Source organism: Meriones unguiculatus, chromosome 15 (genome assembly GCF_030254825.1).
Source record: "Meriones unguiculatus strain TT.TT164.6M chromosome 15, Bangor_MerUng_6.1, whole genome shotgun sequence".
Classification (NCBI taxonomy): domain Eukaryota; kingdom Metazoa; phylum Chordata; class Mammalia; order Rodentia; family Muridae; genus Meriones; species Meriones unguiculatus.
In genome coordinates this window covers 57,001,123-57,025,661 of record NC_083362.1, presented here as the reverse complement: position 1 = coordinate 57,025,661, position 24,539 = coordinate 57,001,123, and the positions used below count along the sequence as shown (strand labels likewise).

Below are 24,539 nucleotides of genomic sequence, written 5' to 3'. Positions count from 1 at the left end.
TTACATATACGTTGGTATCCTTAAACAAAATTTAGCCTCCTGCTAATATATTTTTTAAATCTTTTACATTAATTTATCCGGTAAGTTCCCCATATAACGGATCACTCTCAAGGTAAACTATCCTGGTTTATACCGCTATAAAATAGATTACAGCGTGGCTCAAGGGACAGACTGCAACAACTATTCCTCAAGCCCTGTGTGGGAAGAGCCAAGATGAGGACAGGAGGCCACACTAGGAAGTACCTAATCGCCATGAGCTGAGGGACCTTCCAAGAGGATGACAGATGTAAAGCACCACGTAGAGAGAATAGGGAGGTAGTGACGCAGATTTACTTTAAGAACACAAATTTTAATAGGTGAAATTCATATATGTTACACCCCATATTTATGAAATCTATGTGATATACATATTTTTAGAAATTAATGTACCAGCAAGTATTCTACCAAAAGAGCAAAGTTTATTCTTTACAGGCTAATGGCAAAATATAGTGTTTGTAGATAATATATAGTAATATAAAATAATGTTTATTATTGCAAGAATTATTTTCTTCAAATTAAGCAAATTCATAGAAACAGGTCACAATTTAGTTCTGTAAGTTAATTTAACACAAGAAATATATTTCTAATATCCAGATGTATGAGGGTCAGAGGACATTGGGAACTGGTTCTCCTTTTTCAAACTTTGGGGTTTTACCCACTACACAATATCATTGATCCTCTTTTTAGTTTTGAAAAATTACACTTAATTAAATATATACTTTTTAACTTAAAAACTTTCATGTGCTTATATAATACTTATCAGTTTTACTCTAAGTAATTCATATTTTTTTCAATTATTTCATAATTTTATTTATGCATATAATGTATTTTGGTTTTTTTGTTTGTTTGTTTTTAATTTTATTTTTCTTATTAGTTACATTTTGTTAACTCTGTATCCCAGCTGTATCCCACTCCCTTATTCCCTCCCCAATCCCACCCTCCCTCCCTCATCTCCTCCCTGCCCCTTTCCAAGTTCACTGATAGGGGAGGACCTCCTCCCTTTTCATATGACTCTGTTTTGTCAGGTATCTTCAGGACTGGCTGCAAAATCCTCCTCTATGGCCTAACAGTACTGCTCCTCCTTTGGGAGGTGGGAGGTCAAAGAGCCTGCCATTGAGTTCCTGTTAGAAACAGTCCTTGTTCCCCTTACTATGGGAAACCAATTGATTACTGAGCTATCACGGGTCACATCCCAGCAGAGGTTCTAGGTTATATCCACTCATGGTCTTTGGTTGAGTATCCAGCTCAGAAAAGACCCTGTGCCCAGATATGTTTGGTCCTTGTGGAGCTCCTATCCTTTCCACATCAAACTCCCCTTCTTTCATATGATTCCTTATACTCTGCCAAAGGTTTGGTTATGAGTCTTAGTATCTACTTTGAAACACTGCTAGGTAGAGTCTTTCAGATGCCTTCTGTGGTATACTTCTGTCATATGTTCAATGCATATCCCATTTGTCTTTATAAATGAGGATTGATCATTATACCCCGTGTCTGCTATCTTGATTATCTTCTTTAGGTGTATAGATTTCATTATGTATATCATATCTTGCAGGTCTATATAAGTGAGTATATTCCATGTTTGTCTTTCTCCTTCTGGGATACTTCACTCAGAATGATCTTTTCTAGATCCCACCATTTGCCTGCAAATTTCATTATTTCCTCTTTTTTGATTGCTGAGTAGTATTCCACTGTGTAAAAATACCACAATTTCTGTATCCATTCCTCCATTGATGGACAACAGATCATCTGGAGGTATCTCAAGCTGTACTACAGAACAATAGTAATAAAAACTGCATGGTATTGGCATAGAAACAGAAAGGAGGATCAATGGAACCGAATAGAAGACCCAGAAATAAACCCACACACCTATGAATACTCGATTTTTGACAAAGCAGCCAAAACCATTCAATGGAAAAAAGACAGCATCTTCAACAAATGGTGCTGGTCCACCTGGATCTCTACATGCAGATAAATGAAAATAGATCCATATTTATCACCCTGCACAAAACTAAAGTCTAAGTGGATCAAAGACCTCAACATGAAACCAGATACACTAAATCGGTTAGAAGAAAAAGTGGGGAACAGCCTAGAACTCATTAGCACAGGAGACAACTTCCTGAACAGAACACCAACAGCACAGGCTCTAAGAGCACCAATCAATAAATGGGACTTCATGAAACAGAAAAGCTTCTTTAAAGTAAAGGACACCGTCATCAAAACAAAACGACTGCCTACAGATTGGGAAAGAATCTTTACCAACCCTTTATCTGACAGAGGGTTAATATCCAGTATATATAAAGAACTAAAGAAGCTGAAAAGCAACAAACCAAGTAATCCAATTAAAAAATGGGGAACAGAGCTAAACAGAGAATTCTCGATAGAGGAATATTGAATGGCAGAGAAACACTTAAAGAAATGCTCAACCTCATTAGCCATTAGGGAAATGCAAATCAAAAGGACCCTAAGATTTCACCTTACACCCATCAGAATGGCCAAGATGAAAAACTCAAGTGACAACACATGCTGGAGAGGTTGTGGAGAAAGGGGAACTCTCCTCCATTGCTGGTGGGAATGTAAACTGGTACAACCACTTTGGAAGTCAATCTGGCACTTTCTCAAACAATTAGGAATAGTGCTTCCTTAAGACCCAGCTATACCACTGGTAGGTATATACCCAAAATTTGCTCAAATACACAACAAGGGCATTTGCTCAACCATGTTTGTAGCAGCTTTATTTGTAATAGTAATTCATATTTTATAACACTGTGTAATATTTATATCAACAGGACAGGTATGTAACCAGCCAAAATGTAAAAATGGCCAAGAAAATATATTCATATGACAAAATCATTCAAAGTAACATTTTCAAGGATTTAGTGTGGTTGCCCCCTTGTGTCCTCAAGTCCTCAAGGGATTAATAATAGGACCTTCCACAAATGCCAAAACCTGTGGATACACAAACCTGTTACAGAGTATTTGCAACATGAATACAACATACGCACATCATTCATTTCACTTTTAATCAGCCTGTGGTTACTTGTAATATCTAACACAACATAGATTTCCATGCAAGAAGATGCTGTGATGTATTGCTTAGAATGCTGTCAAGCCAATAGTTTGTACATGGTATAGTAGAGGTGTAACCATCACAGGCTAACAGCATCTTATGTTGTACAGGCAAAAGCATCACAGGCTAACATCATTTATGTCATACACATGTAAACAGTATAGCTTAATTTTCTATGTACTACAAATGATTTCAACATAGCCTAATGGCATTTGTGCAGCGCAGACATAACCATCACAGACTGACCGTATCTTAATGTACAGATGCAAACAACAAAAGCTTACAACAGACTCTTGGTTAGTTCAATCTTCCAGTGCAGAACCCAGAGATACATTGTAGAAATTTATTCAACACCCATAAATAACTTAAAAATAAGATGAAATACATGTTTTAACGCATTGTAACCATGTAAAGAAAGTGTTTTTCACTCATAAATCTCATTTTGACTACTGCTATTGGTTTTGACATTGCACATTTGAAATTGATACCCTTTATCCGTTTCTGTGGCAATACTCTTTAACTCTCCATTATATATAATCTGCACAATGAAGGGGAAAGTAAAGGTCAGATTTGTCAAGTAAAAAGATCTGCTTGTGTTTGTACAAAATATTCGCTACTCTAAATGATTATGCATACTGAAATGTCAATGGTACAAATGATGTTAGCGAAGGCACACAAGTGCTTAGATGTTCTTCCTTGAGCAGATCTATTTATTCAGGCTGTGGTGCAAGTCTGGGAGGACAGGCTATAATGAAAGGGCATGTTTCCAGATACAGTTGTAAAAGAGCTAAACTTTTTGGTCACTGGGCAAGTACGCACCACAATGACCTGCAGCAAGAACTGTGCACATGTATGTTTGACATCTCCCATATTTCATCCTGTTTCAACCTCATTGGCCTATAGCTCAAAACTTTTACATTCGCCTCACTTTTTTATTTTTTATTTTTGTACCTTGTTTTCTTTCTTAGGTCTTTCTAGGATAGATAATATTACAGCTCAGGATGTTGCCATTATTTTAATATTTACAATTACTTTGCTTTAGAAAACATTATTTTATTTTTATTTTTAACTGTGTATAGTGGGGGTGCATATAAGTTCAGTGCCAGTTGAGGCTTCATGTGAGTTCCGGAAACTGAACCCCAGTACTCTGAGAGAGCAGTGCCTGAGCCTAACCTCTGAGCCATCTCTCTATCACCTCCAAATATCTTAATTTGCTGGTTATACAAAAGTGCCCCTATGAACTGAAATTAGCTCAGTGTGTCTCACCTTCAGACTCTGTTTATAACCTGAATATCTCCTAACAATTTTATTAACGATGTGAAAGAAAAAAAAAAACAAAACATTTGTACCCTTCCAATTTAACTGGCTTAGCTGCTGGCTTCTAGTTTCAGATAAAATGAAACCCATTGATTTTCTTGATTTCTTTTGACAAAAATTGAAATAATTTTATAATTCTGTTGCCATTTAATTTTAATCTATTGGGTTTCTGTATTTTATTCTTTTATTTTCACTCATCATGTGCCCTTTTTTACTTATGACAAAATGCTATTTAAGGATTCATTTGAAGTGCAACACTGAGCTAAAGAGAACTTGCAACACACAAGCCTCTGGCCCCAGCTTCCCCTGCCTGATACTCTGTAGCTCCACAAACAGGTCCTCAACCTTTTCAGAACAATTTATCCAAAAGGAAGGTTCTAGCTCCTCTCAAAAACCATTCAGTGACATTAGCAGATGAACAGTGGTGTGGAACAAGGGCCAGTTGCCTCACGTTACTGCCAAAAATTCTTGTACCAGCTGTTGGCAGCACATGCCTTTAATCCCAGCACCTGGCAAGCAGAGGCAGGAAGATCTCTTTGAGTTTAAGGTCAGCCTGGGCTACAGAATGAGTTCCAGGGCAGCCAGGGAAAGCTTGTCTCAAAAAAGTGGTACCTTCTTCTTTTTTTTTTTTTTTCAGACCATCGTAAGATAATTTGACATCATAACTGTTTACTGGTACATATAGCTAACCTAAAAGGAAGCACTGCCTGCAAAGGACAGCAAAGTCTCCAGTCACTGTGAGACCATAGCAGGACTTGAGCTCTGTACTTTCTAAGAACTAATACACACTCACTTCCAGCCATTGCCTCCTAACTCATTCTCAATTTGGGCAAAATTCACCGTAAGGAGCCAAAAACTAGCTTGGTGGGGAGAGGAAATGCACTTGCTATTACAATGATTTGTGTCTTTCCAAAGTTCCACAAAGCATAAACAGGTATACTGTAAATGTGAGACATCAAAATGTTATGAGTCATTGATTAAAATTCTTCATTTATGCACAAAGGCATTGAAGAGTAAGAAAGTAACAGTGCATTCATCAGAAGAGTCTTTACAAAGTCTCAATCTTCAGATCCAGCCACGGATGAAACTCCTGTTTCAGAGCCACCTACAATGTCACTACACACACTAGAACACAATACTGAAGAAGTCTGGTATTTTTTTCCCTTAAAAAGCTGACAGATGGTCTTTTCTAGTTCCCACTATTTGCATGCAAATTTTATGATTTCCTTGTTTTTAATTGCTAAGTAATATTCCATTGTGTAGCTGTACCACAATTTCTGTATCCATTCCTCAACTGAGGGACATCTGGGTTGTTTCTAGGTTCTGCCTATTACGAATAAAGCTGTTACAAACATGGTTGAGCAAATGTCCTTGTTGTATACTTGAGCATCTTTTGGATATATGCCTAAGAGAGATATAGCTGAATCTTGAGGAATCACTATTCCTAATTGTCTGAGAAAGTACTAGATTGATTTCCAAAGTGGTTGTACAAGTTTGCATTCCCACCAGCAATGGAGGAAGGTTCCCCTTTCTCCACAACCTCTCCAGCATTTGTTGTCCCTTGAGTTTTTTATCTTTGCCATTCTGATGGATGTAAGGTGAAATGAGGGAGGTATCCCAGAAGCAGAAAGACACACATGGTATTTACTCACTTATAAGTGCATATTAGACACATAATATAGGATAAACATACATAAAATCTGTACCCCTAAGGAAGCTAATCAAGGAGAACCCTGGGTAAGATGATCAATTCTCATTCAGAAAGGCAAACGGGATGAACATTGGAAGAGAAAGAAAACAGGGAAAAGGACAAGAACCTACCACAAAGGGCCCTCTGAAAGATTCTACCAAGCAGCATATCAAAGCAGAGGCTGAGACTCATAACCAAACTTTGGGTGGAGTGTAGGAAATCTTATGAAAGAAGAGAGAGATAGAAAGACCTGGAGGGGACAGGAGCTCCACAAGGAGAGAAAAAAATTTCTGGGCACAGGGTTCTTTTCTGAGCCTGATACTCTAATCATTCATGGAGATAACCTAGAACCCCTGAACAAATCTAGCCCATAGCAGCTCAGTGTCCAAGAGGGTTCCCTAGTAATGGGAACAGGGACTCTCTTTGACATGAAATCAGTGGCTAGCTCTTTGATCACCTCCCCCTGGGGGAGGGGGAAGCAGCCTTACCAGGCCACAGAGGAAGACAATGCAGCCACTCCTGATGAGAACTGATAGACTAGGATCAGATGGAAGGAGAGGACTGGGAGAGGGCCATGGGTGGAGAAGAGGGAGAAAAGGTGGGTTTGGGAGGGGGCTACAGCTGGGAAACAAAGTGAATAGACTGTAATTAATAAAAAATTTAATATTTTTTAAAAAGCTGACATGATGACAAGAGAAAAGCAGATGGGAAATAGAGGGACAATAGGAAAGAGGAGGAAGAGGAGAAGGAAAGAATTGAAACACTAATGAATAAATTCTACGGAATGAGTTATCAATGAGGAGAGAGAGAGAGACTTGAGCCTTTGGTGTCCTATATGTACATTTTCTTGAGCTTTGCATCTACAAGGTGCACCTGCAGTGAGAGGCCATCCCTAAGTGAGTGGATTCAGCTGAGCCAGGTGTGGCAGATGATGGTTCCACTTAGTGGAACCTACATCAATGAATGAACCAAACTAAGACTTTCAATGCATGCTGCTGTGTTTTAAAGAGCTCTGGCTGCTGAGAAGTCAGGAATGTAGAATGTAGAGACAGAGTTAAAGAAGCAAGAACCAGGTACCACAAAAAAACTCATGCATCTCCATGAATACTTTAGCCATCGAGGACAGTGGGTATTATCTGAAGGTCTTTACCCAGAGTGATGCAGGCAGGGTCACATCAGACAGGAGAATCCGGGAGCCATGTTTGGCAGTTTTGAAATAAACTGTTCCTTAGGCAAGCATATGCTATATGGGAGGCTACACTATAATGTGAGGACAATGGCCAGATGCCCCATCCAACGTCTCTTGACTACAGTTCTAAACATGAGAATGGATTTTAAAACAGAGGTGCAGTTTAATGTATCAAATTTCTGCTCTTTTCCAATAAACATTCCAATATTCTTTTATTTATGGGTAAACTGCCACTACAGTTTTTACATTTCATTTGTCATTTTTATCAGCTAATAATTTTAAGTCATTCTTTACTATACTGGCTATTTATTTTAACATTCTGACAATGCCTATTGTCAGAATAGTGATCCTATTAGTACATAATTTTATTCCTCTAAGAATTAGATATCACATTTAAAAACTTGTTAATTTCAACTTATTGTATTAAATCATTCTAATTCCTATTGACATTGACGTGTTACACTTTGTGTGACTAAGTTACTTGAAAAAGCACTAAAAATTTTCTAAAGATGAGGGGAGGGGAGATCCAAGATGGCGGCACCAAGAGAACATTCCGTCAGAAGAACAGAACAGCAGTGATTGCACAGCTACCAACAGAGCAAACTCTGGGCCCCAGTGATTGTGTTTCCCCAGGTGAGAGGAAACCCCATGGTGTGGGAAGCAATTGGGTTCATTCTCAGGTCAGCCAGCTAAAGTTCCCAAGTCCCCTCAGGCGCTCAGTCACCAAACCAGAGACACATGCCTGTGTGCTGTGATCACCACCCCAGACTGATCTGTGGGCCCCAAACACGAGAGACTGGGTTTTTCAGTTGAGAAAAAAAAAAAAAAAAAAACAAACACCAGTGAAGGAAGCAATTGCGACATTGCGACTCACTTCAGGTCACCCAGATAACCCCAGGCTCCTGCAGGTGCTCAGCCACCAGCCCAGAGACCTGCTTGCACAATGGACTCCCTTTCCCAGACAGAACTGTGGGCCCCAAAGCACCAGAGACTGGGTTTCCCTATTGGGAGAAAACCCCACGTTGAAGAAAACAACAGGTTTGACCTCAGGGCACCCAGCCGAACCCCTCCCTCATCTCCTCCCAATCTTGCCCTCCCTTGCTCTTCTTCTCCCATGTCCCTCCCCAAGTCGACTAATAGGGGAGGTCCTCCTCCGATTCTATCTGAGGACAGCCTTTCCAGGTCACAGAAGAAGTCCTGATGAGAACTGATAAGAATAGATAACCAGATAGAATCAGATAAGGGAGGGGTCTACAGCTGGATACAAAGTGAATAAGTTGCAATAAATAAATGAATTAATAAATTTAAAAACAATTTCTAATGCTCCTTATCAAAAATAAAAGTTTTTTTTGGCTGTAGTAATTTCCTAACCATAGTGATGTTAACCATTCTACTTTCATGTTTATATTACTAAACAAACATACATAATTTGTACACACACACACACACACACACACACATATATCACTTAGAATATTCAAGGTAAGATTGTGTGTAGCATGTCTCTCATTGAATGTCGAAGCAGTTCTGAAAGACACTTTCCATTGTTCAGGAGTGAAAACTAAACCATATGCCAAAGTGTTTCCCATTGTAACTAAAGGTTCATTGAGGTCCTGAAGCTATATAACCCAAGTCTAGGAGCAGTGGGAGCTGACCAGGCAGATAAAAAGAAAGTGAGAAACCTAAACCATTTTTACGCCATTTTAAAGCTTCTGCTTTTAGTTAAATGGTTTGGTTGTAGGTAAACTAATAAAAATAAATTATTAGATATGGCTCCTGGTATAAAAGACATTTTGAAGTGGGAAAAAAGTTGAAATTACAATGTACTATTGCAGAGTAAAAGCCACTACTTATAGGAGATCCTATACAAAGTATTTATGCAATTCTTGGTTCTCATGGGTTAATAGCCTAAGATACCACATTTGACTTAATATACAAATTAACAATTCCTCTCTTGAGGTTTCTCTTGGGGGAAATAAATAGGCAAAGGGAAAGATAACTAGCAGCAATGACTAAAATCAACAAAATTACTTCTGGATAAGGTTCAGCATGCAATCAGATATCTGCCTTTAGTGCCTAGACAGACCCTGCTAATAAATGTTTCCTCTCTACCTAGCACAAACAGGGAGCATGATGCAATGTTAACTAGCAATGTTACTGCAGTGTACTTTGTGTGAGAAAAAAAAAAAAAAAGTTTTTCGGCTCTAAGCATCTGGCCGCCTATGAAGACCTCTATTTACAACGTGCATTTTGCTTGTTGGCTTTTAATAATGTTACAATAAAATATTAGAAGAAAAGCAAGAAAACTCTGGGCATAAGTCTATCTTTTTTCACAAGGGGCCGAACGGCTAAGGAGAAAAAAACGGGAAGAGTCAAGAGCTCAGCGAGGCACCAGGAAAGTGTTAGAAGCAGATGCAGGGTTTGGGAAGTGGCTCAGGGGTGGAGAATGCTTTGCTGCTCTTGCAGGAGACCCAGGATTGATTCCCAGCTGCCATGGGGCAGTTAGTGACCATCTGAAGCTCCATTTCCACAGGATCCACCAATTCTCTCTTTTGGTCTCCGCAGGTACCAAGGAACTTGGTGAATAGACATACGTGCATGCAAAAACACCCATTGGCATAAATTAAATTAATAAGTCTTTAAAAATAAGTAAAGACAGTTGTGTGGGAACTAGCAAAAGAAAGTAGTATGAGAAAGGGGTACCAACATCGAGAGTGAGCCCTTTTAGAAAGCTAGGTAAACAGGACAGGGTCTGTTAATAGAGCCTCTTCTTTCCTCCCCGAAGAATGTAAAAGAACCACACCTTGGGTGCAAGGTATTAATATTAATGCACGAAGCGTTAATGTTAACCTTAACACTAGTGAGAGGCATGTATGCAGAGTTTCCTTCTCTGCATGGGTATGTCAAGTACAGGTCTGACTATAAGTAGGAAAGTCAGACTACAGACATCTGTATAAACTTCTGAACATTTACACTCAATATGTTGTAAAAAAAAAAAAAATGAGTGTTCATTGGTTGATGCCAAGGTAATAAACAGTATGAGTGAATGTAACACTTTCATCATTTGTCCTCAAGAAATTTTCTTATTTTTTTATTTTTTTTAATAATTTTATTTTTTTCTTATCAGTTACATTTTATTAACTCTGTATCCCAGCTGTATCCCGCTCCCTCATTCCCTCCCACTCCCACCCTCCCTCCCTTATCTCCACCCTACCCCAACATTGGGAAACAGGCATATCAATGACCCATAGGGGTTCTATAGGATTTGTCAGTGTACCCTAAAGAAGCTTATGTACCCTCTTTACTGTGTACCTAGTACCAAGAGAACAAAAAGGAGATTTGTTTCAGATGGAAATAGTCTTTAGGTTGCTTGAGTTTCTGCAAATGAAAACAAAGATGAAGTGCATTTCTATCTGAGGAAAATTATGCACAAGTGCAAGAATTTCATTAAATCAGAATAAGAGTGCATCTACGGAAAACGGGCTCAACACACAACAGAGATACCTCCCATCTCTGCCTCACTCCCTCTCTGTCCCTCTGTTTCAGTCATTGGTGTCCTACTCTCTCTCCACGCTCCCCTTTTCCCATAATAAATCTCCTTTACTGCCGAAGGTTTGGTTATGAGTCTTAGTATCTACTTTGATGCTCTGCTAGGTAGAGTCTTTCAGAGGCCCTCTGTGGTAGGCTCCTGTCAAGGACCAAATATATCTGGGCACAGGGTCTTTTCTGAGACTGACACTCCACCAAGGACCATGTATGGATATAACCTAGAACCTCTGCTCAGATGTAGCCCGTGGTAGCTCAGTAACCAATTGGTTTCCCATAGTAAGGGGAACAGGGACTATTTCTTACAGGAACTCAATAGCAGGCTCTTTGACCTCCCCACCCACCCAAGGGAGGAGCAGTCCTGCTAGGCCACAGAGGAGGTCTTTGCAGCCAGTCCTGAAGATACCTGATAAAACAGGGTCAAATGAAAGGGGAAGAGGTCCTCCCCAATCAGTGGACTTGGAAAAGGGCAGAGAGGAGATGAGGGAGGGAGGGTTTGGGAGGGAATGAGGGAGCGGGATACAGCTGGGATACAGAGTTAATAAAATGTAACCAATAATACAAAAGAAAGAAAAATAAATAAATAAATCTTTATACCAGAAAAAGAGAAAGCGACAGAGAGAGATAGGCTGTAACTAGTTTGAAAGAACCAAACCTGCAGATCTTCGAATATAAAGTTCAAAGCAAAAACTTAGATATTACATCTTAATTTCTAAACGATTATTATGATGGCAATACAAAGAAATAATCCCATTTGGAAGAGAAAGGATTAGAACCAGAGACTCTTGTAGCAAGCTATGAGGACTAAACTATAGTTGACAGACTCAGACTTTGACCTAAGCAAGTGACTAAACCATAGGCCTAAGTAATCTAATTCATTTGACAGATAAGTGGTAAGGATGGTGTTTAAAAGATTCACAGGTTCTGTCATCGCAAGCTACTTTACGGAATACAACAACACTAAAATAGAAAAAAAAAAGTGAGGTTGGGGGAAAATAAGATAGCAGTCAAGTGAGATAGCAGGCAAAGAACTGATAAACCTTTAGGTATTCACAAATATGCAAGTAAAATGGGCTATTTTATGAGGCACTCTAATGATTATTAGATTGATGGTTATTGCCTTAGGATAATGTCAGTAGTTTTAAATTAAAGTTAGATCTGAGCATAAATATTGTTATGTATGTGGAGTGGATAAGCCTAATAAAAGTTTTATTGCTTTCTATTAGATTATAAAATAATTGTTAATACAAAAATGATGTGAAACTAAATGACAATATTTTTCTAGTCATGGCCATATAAGAAATTTTCAGAATTGGTCTAAAATTTAGACCCGGTGCTTACAACCCATTCATATAATTCCTGTGTGTGTGTGTGTGTGTGTGTGTGTGTGTGTGTGCCATTCCAAATATGTTGATGTTAAAATGGACGAAGCTTCCAATTTTAAATGAGGCATAAAGAAGTATCAGAAATGCTAGAGCCATTGATCATTTAAGTTACATTGTCTTTCTAATTATTTAAACAAAATTATGAGTGTTTTGAAACATTAAATAAATTGTTGAAGAGAAAAAGAGCTTTACTGGTATATGTCCTAAACAACCTTCCTGGATCCTACATTATAAAGATTCACCTTTGCTTTGAACTCCATTTCTTTTTCTATTACACAGTAGGTAATAGGAAATACTTGCATATAATGAAGGGAGGAGATGGGGTGAGAAGTGTCTATATTTACTGGAATATTATTAATGCATTATCATCCCACAGAAATAGACCTACCTTATCATAATAATATACTCCAGAAAAAGTTTTATGCAAAAAATTAAATGCCTTGGCTTTTCAAAAACTGAGACTATGTCCTAAGGGAGACAGGCAGAGTTTCATTTTTACTAACCTTAGTTAATAAGTAGGATTTTTATGCATTGTTGGCACTACACATAATTGCTATATATAATTATAATATGTCCAACAATGCCTTCTTGTAGGTCACTGTGGTTATTACTATGGATCTAGATAATTAAAAGGGAATGAAAAATGGTTATAGCCCCAGAAGGGCAACTGTCGGTCTCTGGCTGAGTCTATGAAATGCTGGAATTGAAAATGCTTTACGCATCATCTGTGACCAATGTAAAAGCCCTTCCATAATTTTTAGCTGTAAGTTGACCAAAAGAGAGAGAGAGAGAGAACACTTTCTGAAAGATGGCAGCCACTTGACAAACCCAAAGTGACTAAACAAACTTAGTTTAAAGTTAACGAATGATGCAGGCAAGGACATTAAAGACATAAAAAACTGAAAATCTAATCTGCTAATTAGATGATGTATTTATTCATGGAATTTATTCAAAAAGTAAATAGCTCATTAAAATGAATGCTTGCATTTACTGTGTATTTTCATTCTTAGAAATTAACAGTATAGTTACTACTGTATCTTTAGATAATGAAAACCTAACAAATACCTTAGTACTTGGAGCCCAGATCTTAAAAACAGTAGGAAAAATCTCTATAATAATTGTCCTTCTAGGAAAATTTTTCTTTAAGTCAACTTCAGTAATGACAGGTGCTTTCTTTCTATAATTCAAATTTCAAATGCATGCTTCACCCTAATGTACTGCTGATTTTGAAGAGAGATAAACACAGTACTTATAGGATAAGCTTATTGTATAATTTTGAGATAGAAACTACACTCTACAGTTATATAAGGGACTTTTCAAAGATACATTGTAAATGTAACTTACAATCTCTTAAAAACATGCAACCTATAAGCAAAACACTAAAAGCAGGTAAGCCTTATATTTCCCATTGGTTTTAAAAATCATGTTTCTACAAAGGCCAGTGTTTACAGGGACTTCCAGATGCCATAGTTCTCGTGAAGGTATCAGGGTAATTCCTGGAATACTACTGACAGACACCCAACTGTCACACACAGAGTTGTGCTCTGTCCACAGCACAGCTTGAAGTATTCTAGCCCTGTCTAAGTCCCACGACAATCATCAACTTAGCATTCCCATGTTTTTAAACCTTCTTCGTCCTTAGTATTCCTCACGTGACTGAAGGTTTACTCTAGTCTTCATTGGCTGAAGTCAAAATCCTGTTATCCTTGAAGTCTACATCTCTTTTATTCACATCCAGTCTATCATTTTGATAAAATAACAATTCTGGTCATTTACTACTTTCTATAACACCATCACATTGAATCATAGAAATCTTTATAGCCCTCGAGAATTGTTGGAATCATTCCTATCTAGTATCATTTTCTACCCTTGACCACATTAGAAATCTAATTTCCACACACCACAATTTGAAAGATCCTATTTTGACATGTCAACTTGTGTGTCTTTTACTCAGAATTGTCAAATAGATTGCCAACATATGAGAAAAAATGTTGGCCTCCTTGTGGAGCTCCTGTCCTAGGAGACCAACAAAGCCAAAAAAATCTGGGCCAGGGTGGCCTGTAGAGACTGATACATCAACCAAGGACTATTCATGGAGAGGATCTAGACTCCCTGTTCAGATGTAGCCCGTAGGCAGCTCAGTCTCCAAGGGAGTCCTCTAATAAGGAGAGCAGGGGCAGTCTCTGACATGAACTAGGATGCCTGCTTTTTGATCACTTCCCTGTGGTGGTGTGGCCTTACCAGGCCACAGAGGAAGAGGATCCAGGCAGTCCTGATGAGACTTGATAAGCAATAGGCAGATGACAAGGGAGGAGAACTCCCCCTTTCAGTGTACTAGGGGAGTGGGATGGGGGGGAGAGACAGGAAGGATGGGACTGGGAAGGAGATGGGAGAGGGGTCTACAATGGGGATACAAAGTGAATACATTGTAAAAATTAATAAAATAATAATTATAATAGATACCAAAAAAGAAAATAAAATGCATGTTTACTAATAATTTTTAAGGTCTGTGGGACTCTCCTTTGATTCTCATGTTCCTATCATGTCTTCATTGAATCTTGCAGCTCCCTTATCCTGTTTACACGGCATTCCTTGTTGTTCCTGCAATCTGTAGACACATCTCTGCCTCAAGGATGTTCTGACTTCCGTTTTCTTTTTAGTTCTCTGCACATCTCACTTCCTAGCATACTGCAGTCTCTTCTACATGCTGTCTTTTCAGAAAAGCCCTGGTCCATCTTTGATCCGGAAGCTATCCTGTACTGAATTCTGCCCTATTTTATGTTCTCCTGTAGCACTTTTTGGCCACCAAACATGTTTTACCAGCAGTGGATTTTATATTTGGCTTATTGTGATCTCAAGTAAATGCCAGCTGCCTGCAACAGAATTCTCTCAGGTAGTTAAATTTTCAGATTAGTTGAAGAGTTTTGCTGGATGAGGGTGTGACTAAAAATATCATACACAATTTGTTGCATTGAAAATCATTTAAAATAGACTAACTTATTTAATTTTTTAAAAATCATAGAAAATCTAGAGGATAAGACTAGATGAAGCCTGGGGACTCTACAAACAGCTGACTCAGGAATCTTGGCTCCTGTCATGAGTAGAAGCCTTTGCAATGCCCTTGGATCCCAGCTACCAGGAGACAGGCAGCCCCTTGGGTTTAGGCACATCCAGACTTTGTGCTCAGCAGATATGAGACAGAATATTCCAATGGGATCATAAAAGAGGAAAGTGGTATCAACATCATCAGCACTGGTTTGCTTCACATGAACCAGACAAATCTAGCAGTCTAGGTCTTTCCTGAAATACTTTAAAATGACTGGCTCCCCAGGCACACAGTGAGCCATGGAAGAAAATATAATGGGGCTGGAGAGATAGCACAGCAGTTACCAGTGTTTGTTGCACAGTCGTGCAAAGCAGAGTTCAGATCCCAGCATCTACAAAATAAGCCAGGTGTCCAAAATGCCAGTAACTTCAGCTCCAAAGGACCCAGTGCTCTTCTGGCCTTCATGTGCACACCAACCCCACTCACGTATGTATATATACATTCATAAAGATACATATGCACAGAATACAGTTAAGTAAATAAAATAATCTTTGAAAATGTATTTAATAAATAACCACAATGAAAGCACTGGAGAATGAGCAGTAAAACCCTAGTGATACTTTGGGAGCACTGCCTTGGGAAGTGGGTGGCATTTGAGCTAAAGGTATGAGTGAGGCAGGTGAGAAAAACCTGAAATGTGAACTGTCAGTAGAGTGAAAGCTTCATATGACGGAGCAATAAATAGTGTCCACAGAACAAAGATGACTGGCGTGTGTGGTCCTGGGGAGGGTAGGGGAGCATGTGGCAAAGGAAGGAGCCCATTTTCATCCTGTAGAGCCTGGCAGATGCAGCATGCTTAAAGTAGGAGCTTTTAGGACAAAATTTACATCTTAACACCTATTTAGCTCTTGTGAATTAATAAACTATTATGGAGTGTGGTGGGATAAATTAGTAGCTTTTTGCAGCAGTATGGGTGATTACTAATACTGGTGGAGAGAGAAGGTGAAAATTTTAAGTCAGAGAACTATTCTCCCACAGGGGGATCCAACGTGCTCCACCACTGAGCTACAACTTCATCCTTGAATGGGAGGTTTAATAGTAGAAAATGTAGAGTGGGAAAACGAAGAATCAAAATTATTGCTGGGATTTTAGCCGGTATATACTTATACACAGTGGTTCTTTTGTGAAGGTGTTGGTTAGGAGAAGTCCAGGCTTCTGGAGGGGACATAAACTTCTTCTTTGGACATAAGAGTTGGAGAAACCTAGTCAATACTCAAGCTCAGGGGAAATGTCAGATATTACCACTTGGAAACTATTGAGAGCCAGAGAATAGCAGATACCATGTGAGAAGTGTACTTTTAAAAAGATGAATCTGGACTTAAAGAGCAGCCCTTCAACCAGGCATCTGACCAAGAGGAGCAGTTCACTGGACAAGCTAAGAGGGGGGAGCATGGGAGTCAAGGGGAAATCCAGCACACATTAACAACAGCTGGAGTTTCAGGGGAAATACAGGGGTGGCCAGCTGTCTAAGCAGTAGAAATGGTGAAGAAAATGAAAAGCTATGAGAAAAAATAAGTCACCACGTAGGTTACAAAAAGTTACTAGTGCCTCTGATAAAAGGAGATTCAGAAGAGGGAGGGGGTCTTGGTTGTCACCTTGTTGGGATTTTGAGGTGCCATGGAAACCAAAGTCTAGGTATGTCTTTGAGGGATTTTTAGATTCAGTACATTGAGTTGGAAGAATTTAGTAAATGTGAGATACTATCCCAAGGGTTAGAAGAAAGCCAGCTGAACACAAGCATTCTCCTCCCTCTCTTCCGGACCTCTGATATCATGTGACCAGCTGCCTCAAACTCCTTGCCCACCATGATGGATTGTACTCTCAAATGTAAGCCAAAAAGTCAACCTTCCTCTCTTAAGTTGTTTAACTAGAGATTGTTCTTTCTTGTCGTGACAACGCCAGTGTGGGCAAGAACAAATGAGATTGTGATTCACCTGCATTTCTGACATGTTTCTCACGAGAAAGAAGGGCACTGGAACAAAACGTGGGTAGGACCTAGTTCTCTAGACAAAGGGGGAGTGTTTAACTGATATCCTTTGCTTAAGGGCATTGTTTAGGTAAACAGGCACCATTCAGACATCCTGGAAGAGTTGTAGAAATACATATACCTAAATTAGAGTTTTAAAATCCTCTTAATTAATCTAAGTTAAAACCCTTCTTGTTCTTTGACCTATGAAATTGCACTACATTAAAATGCAAATTAGCAAGACATTAAAATTTTTAAAATTATCTGGATTTTAATATATGCTTTTATTGTGACCTTGTTTTAAAAAAACTAGTAAAATATTTCGATATATCTTTTTTCCTAGAAAAAGCATAGATAATTAGCATTTTCTGCACTTACACACAATCTAATTAACTATTTTAATATTCAACTGTAATGCAATTATCCTAGGTCATGATTCTCAAGAGGAAAAACAGGATTTGGGCCTAAATCATAGGTTATATGGTTTTATATTACTGGTAAATTGTTTGTATACCTCTAAAAATACTTTTTCTTCAATATTTTTCTAAAATAATGTATGGTTTATATATCGCATTCATCTTAAACTGTATCTGATTCAAGTCTTGTAATTTTTATGATGTCTGAGTATCATGTGTGTGTCTGTCTGTCTATGTCTGCTAAAAACAGAGAGAAGATAACTTCTTACTGAAATATGATTAGAGAAAAATCTTCTCATTAGTTCTCAGTAAAACATTATTAGTAGTATTATTAGAATTTCTTTTCTTTCCAGGATCAATGGCCTTGCTGCTACCATTTTTATATTTTAGAGTTAAGAAACTTATAAACTACAGCTTCAGAGCATTCCCCACGGATATCAATTAACAAACAGGAAAATTATTTCTTGGTCACTGAGAAAAATGTTCTTTCCTAAAGAAGCATAGAATCAAATCGATAAACATTTTACCCAAGTATTGAACCTGGTGCTTCGCGCATGCTTGCCAACTGCTCTAAAATACAGCTACATCCCGAGTCCTTGAGAACCACTTTAATATTTTATTTTATGGTGTGGGTGTGCGGCTGTGAGTGCGCACACATGCGCCCACACACACGTTTAGACGGGTGTAGGTGTCCTCATTTATGTGGATCACACTCCACTTTTTTCCCTGAGGAAAGGTCTCTCGCTGAAACTGGAACTAGGCTGGTGGCAAGTCACAACACTCTCCTTGTCTCTGCACACCACAGCCCTGGGTTTACAGGAACCTGCTCACAGCCAGCGTTTACCTGGACACCGAGAATCTGTACTCTGGTATCACACCTTTTAAACTTTTTCACTTTTTATTTGTTTGCTTGTTTGTTTGTTGTGCATGTGTTCACCTCTGTGAGCAAACACACTAGTGGGGGCTGAAGGATGATGTAGGATCCTCAAACCTGGAGTTAGATGTGTTTCCAGGGTGCCAGCTGGTTCAGTGTGCCCCGGGGTCTGGACTCTGGTTCTCAGAATTGCACAGGCAGCACTCTTGAGCACTGGCCCATGTCTCCAGTTCCCCGTCCCAAGGAAACGAAGAGAAACACTAAATCTTACTTGGTAATTTTGTACCATGGCCACTTAATGACTGATAGTTCAAATCAGGATACACAGGACAAACTGATAAAACAAAATATGTGGGAGCCACACAAACACATAGCAAGGAAGAAATGGCGGGACCAGGAACAGAGACGAACAGACTGCCAATAAAGAAGAGAGCTCCTGAAGGAGTAGTCCCAAGGCAGCAACTTAAGCTAGGCTGCCCTTAGACTAAACTCCATTCTTTCTACTGGTTCACCTTTCCACTGCCTAAGCCATAAAGATAGACCCTCCTCTCCTAATAAAATTACTAGCAGAGATGGTGAAATTCCTCCCTGGGCTGCACTAGTGGTTATAGGGCAGCTGTCTTTGCAGAGGCTAGAATAAAAGGAAGCTGAAATCTGGATTCTTGTTTCTGACAAAAGACAGCAATTCCCTTTTTTTTTTTCCTTCCTTGAATAAAGGCTTTTCCCTTGACTTCCACTCATTTTCTTAAATGATCAGTTCCTTCTCTCTGTAAACGGGCCAGCTGTGCTGACTACATCCAATTGCTGGAGCTTGGCTCTCGTGCCCAACAGCAACACCACAGCCAATACAGGTGACCATGAAGAGTCAAACAGTTTACTACCCGATGTCTCTGTAAGCCAAGGTTTGCTACTGTAATGTAATTAACTATTAATTTAGGAGACAAAATATGAGTATGTGAAGCAGAATTGCTATCCATGCGAACTAAATTAACATGAAAAGATGGGAAAATCATCCTCTGAGAGACTGAAATTCTCATTTAGATTAAATAAGCCACAAATTAAAATTGTCGATGGTAATAGTCTGGCTATTGCCAAGGCTACTGGTTGCTCTCCACAAACTGATGGTTTTCTTTCTTTTTCTTTTTCCTTTTTAAAAAATGTTTATTAATTACAGTTTGTTCTCTTTGTATCCCAACTGTAGCCCCCTTCTCATTCCCTTCCAATACCACCGCCCTCCCTCTTCTCCTATGCCCCTCCCTCAGTCTAATGATAGAGAAGGTCTTCCTCCCCTTCCATCTAACCCTAGTCTATCAGGACTGGCTTCTTTGTCTTCCTCTGTAGACTGGTAAGGCTGCTCTCCCTCTCAGGGGGAGGTGATCAAAGAGCTAGCCACTGAGTTCATGTCAGAACTGTTCCTATTATTGGGGACACTGAGCTGCCATGGGCTACTTCTGTGCAGGGGTTCTAAGTTATCTCCATGCATGGTCCTTGTTTGGAGTATCAGTCTCAGATTATTGCTGAAGATAATGCTTACACAACTCACCAAACATGGAAAAGTCAAGCCTCCACACCTATGGACTAGTTTTCACAGTACTGGAAGGTACTCTACAGGCTACCAAAGGAAAAAAGTAAATACCAATCCAGCTATAAAGCCCTCAATCTACAGTTATGAGCTGCCTGAAAAATTTGGTGGTGCAATGGTTGTAGGGGTAACCAGCCAATACCTGATTTGAATTAAGGCTCACTCCAGGAGATGGAACCGTACCTGACACTACTTGGATCGCCAAGAACCTGAGACTAGATATAACATGAACACAGGGGAAAACCAAATATTACTGTTCTGCTAAAGGAATAACAATAACGTGGCTCCAAACGCCATTCCCCTTTATTCATAGATCACTGTCTGCCCTCTTGAACCAGATGGGGACAAATACAAAGACCCACAACTCGACAATGTGCAGAAAGTAAGAGATCTTGGAACACTCAGCTCTAAACTGGATGTATGTATCAAACTCTTCCCTTCAGGCCTCAGAGAACCCTATGGAAGAAGAGGCAGAAAGAGTCTAAGAGGACACCAAGGAAATAAAAGTTTTCTGAACCAGCCAAGCTGAAGCACGTATGAGACCGTGAGCAGGTACCGGACCTGCGTGGCTCTGCACTAAATGAGGTCCTAGAGCTGAAAGAGGAGAGGCAAACCCCCATCCCTATCCCAGAAGCCATCTCCAATTGATAATCTCTTGCAAATGAAAATTCAGTCTTCTCTAAGGTAGTCTCACTGGAGAAAGAAACCACTCTTCAGCCTAGGCTGCATGCCCAGGATTAGATGACTAAACAATGGTCGCACTCTCCAGTTTAAAGAGAAGCTTAAGGTATGAGTTTTATGAATCTCTACAAATAATAACAGAAATTTATTGACCTATGTGTTTTGGTCATGTCACTAAAATCATATTTACTATCCCCTTAAGTGAAACATCATATATAACATTCTTGTTCCTAAGATATAATAAATGTATTTATATTCATATGAATATATATTGCATACCAAATATCATCAAGATCCAAGGAGATATTTCAAATGGAAAAAGGAAAAACTAAAGCTAAAAGATATGTTGTTACAAAAAGACATCAGTCTTTCTGAAGAAGTTTATGAACAATTATATGGTTTTTTTTCTTGTAATTTTTACCCAAATGATAGATTCTTGAAATAAAATTGTATGTACTTTACAGTATATGTAAAAACTCAAGAATGCAATGCTATTTGCTTAAACTATAATTGACATCTATGATTATCAACAAAAACTATTTACTGAAATTTAAGGTTTCCACAAACTTTAGCTTTATATTTACAAATCACTGACAGAAATATTTTTCTCAAAAAAATCTTAACCCTATCAATGTCAAAAGATATAAAAGAAATAAAATTTCTATAAATATAAATGTTCATATTCATAAAGCAATTGTATTTTAAAGAATGCAATATAATATGTTTACTTTAAATCAATGTTCCTACAGTTTATAGAATTATGACTTTAGAAAGAACGAATTAAAAATTATATTACTAGAAATGTACACTACTAGAATCAATAAAACAAATGAAATTCATAGTTTTCTCTGATCTCAGGTTTAAAGAGAGTTTAAGAAAACTCTCTTAAAACAATGTGTGTTGTTTTAAATTGGAACCTCAGCAATAATACTTACAATAATACACTTAGTCTGCACTGCCACCAAGTGCCTAAAACAATTAATTTAAACAATGTTGCAGCAGCTATAAGTAGATCCTTTTTTTCTGCAAATAGCTATTTGCAAGGAGTGAGAGCAAATCACATAAGCTATGAATGATTAAAAGAGCACTACAGTTTAGGCAGTACAATGAGATCTCAAAAGCATTAACAAAACTTTAAGAGTCCTACCAGGTCACGGGAAGATCATGAAGTCTAAAAATATTGTTTAGCTTGTAGTCGAATTTTGATGGACCAATGTTTTCATCACACACATTCAGGTCAGTATCTGGTTGCATATTTGTGGGAAATTCTGAATCCTGGGAAGAGGGGAGACATGAAGACAAAATGTCCGTTAAATATCTAAACTCATACACATTAGTACTGTCTTATTTAACATCAAATTCTAACAAAAAATATCATTATACATAACTCTTACCATTGAGTTCTCATATGCCACTGCAATTTTGAGAAACTATGCAAGAAAGACAAATTATAAAATAAGGCACCCATTTGTTTTCATAGCTGACTTTACAAAGTCGCATGCATATTAGAAATTACTGGAAAGCCTTCCCTCTATGGATGATGGTGAAGTACAATTTAAAGTCTTATGTGATTGGTCAATAGTCATTTTTTATAATCACTCAACCCTAACATCAATTTTATTTCAGCAATCAAAGCCTTAGGATTCATGTACCACATTTGTCCTCTGTAAATGATTTGCCTACAAAAATGACTCTTGCTAACTGGTTAATTATGGTTTTATTACTTACACCCAAGGAAGCAGGACTAATTTAAAGTTATTTGCTTTTATTTGTTAGGTAACCCTCTTCCCACCAAGCATATTCTACAAGAGAGCAATCTATCCTTGGTGAAGACATGTTAAAGATAGGCATACAAAATCCTTAATGACTTATACAGAAACTTTTTAAATCTATAAACACACCAAAGGAAATGATTCAATAGTATTTATTTCCTAAAATTGTCATTAGAAATGGAGATGCATATTTATTTTTGGCACCCAGTCATTTATTTAAATCATATTTCTTAAAGCCACACTCTTCCAAATGATATTCTTGACATAGGAAATCTGTCAATGGACAAAACCAATAACAATCTATGCCCGCATAGATGTTACATGCGAATGAGGTCCTTATATTCTCAGAGCTGAAAATTATTAACCAACTTTTAAGGTGGGATTGTTTTCTGAATTACAAAATAATTCTATATTACTGTAGAACACATTCTGTATTACTATAGAACAATTCACATACTATATAATAATTATCAGAAACAAATAAACACTAGCCTCACATAACATTTTGGGTTAATTATTTAATTTCTTCCTCGTGGTGTCTACAAAGTCAGGACCATGATTTCCTTTCTTTTTGAAAATGATTCTGTTGTTTTCTTTTTTAGTGAAAAACATCATGCAATGTATTTTGTTTGGCTGGTTGTTTTTTCATGGGTGTGTGTGTGTGACCTTGACTGTCCTAAACTCACTTTGTAGACAAGACTGGCCTGGAACTCACAGTGATCCACCTGTCTCTGACCCTATGAGTGCTGGGATTAAAGTTGTATGCCACCATGCCCAGCTGCAATATATTCTGGTCATGTTGTCCACTCCCCAATTCCTATAAGATTCTCACCATCTCCTCACTCACCCAACTTTGTGTTCTCCATTCCCCTCAAAACAAGAACACATACTACCATTTGGTGACCCCATTTACATGACTTTAACATTTGAATATGTGTTAGAAAGCATTTACAACAGTAAGTTTCCATATGGTCTTTCACAAGGCCTTTACTATTAGCTGTCCTTTCCATAACTCCTCCTTTACCCCTCGCCTCCATTTCTCTTTATTATCTAATCCTTCTACTCTAGTTTTGCCTTTATCTCTCCATACATCACTACATACTTTCCTCCCTTCTTTGGGAGAGCCTTTCCTTTCCTGAGTACCTAAGTCCTAACCTCCAAGCTTAGTCAAATTATAGACTAGATACAGAAAGCTTAAAAGCTAAAATATACATATAAGAAAAAAACATACAACATTCATCTTTGAAGGTATGGGTTACCTCTTTCAGGATGATTTTGTTCTAGCTCTGTTTACTTGTGAATTTCATTTTTCTTAACAGCCTAACAATATTCCACTATATAAATAACCACATTTTCACTATTCATTCATCAGTTGATGGACACCTGGGCTGTTTCCGATTTCCAGTTCTTATGAATAGAGCAGCAATGAGGATGGATGAGAGAGTTCTCTGTGTAGACTTCTTTGAATATATGCCCAGTAGTGATGTAGCTAGTTCTTGCGCCACATTGATTCCCAGCTTTCTGAAGAACTGTCACACTGATTTTCATAGTGGCTTTATAAGTTTGCATTCTGACCAGCAATGAATAAGTGTTTCCCTTTCTCCCCATCCTCGACCGCAGCAGCTGTCATTTGTTTTATTGATCTTGGTCATTCTGGCAGGTGTGAGATGAAATCTCAAAGTAATCATTTCATTTCCCTGATGGCTAAGGATACTGAACACGTGTCTGTTTCTCAGCCATTTGAGTTTCCTCTGTTAAGAAATCTCTGCTTAGTTTCTTATCCACATATTAAAATTGGACTGTTTCCTTGATGTTCAGTTCTTTTGTTCTTTATATTTTTAGATGCTAATTGTCTCTCAGATGTTTAACTGGTAAATATATTTCCCATTTAGTAGGCTGCTACTTTACC

At 38.3% G+C, this 24,539-nt stretch overlaps 1 protein-coding gene across 6 annotated transcripts in view; it reads right to left on the bottom strand.

The window, feature by feature from the left end:
* The window catches only part of Spag16 (sperm associated antigen 16), a 910,901-nt gene that overhangs the window by 762,021 nt on the left and 124,341 nt on the right, over nt 1–24,539 (bottom strand). For all 6 annotated transcript variants that reach the window (XM_060368580.1, XM_060368581.1, XM_060368577.1 and 3 more), the window contains one exon: nt 22,006–22,133. In XM_060368580.1, coding sequence (XP_060224563.1) covers nt 22,006–22,133 — 128 coding nt within the window. The remainder of the gene's footprint in view (nt 1–22,005; nt 22,134–24,539) is intronic.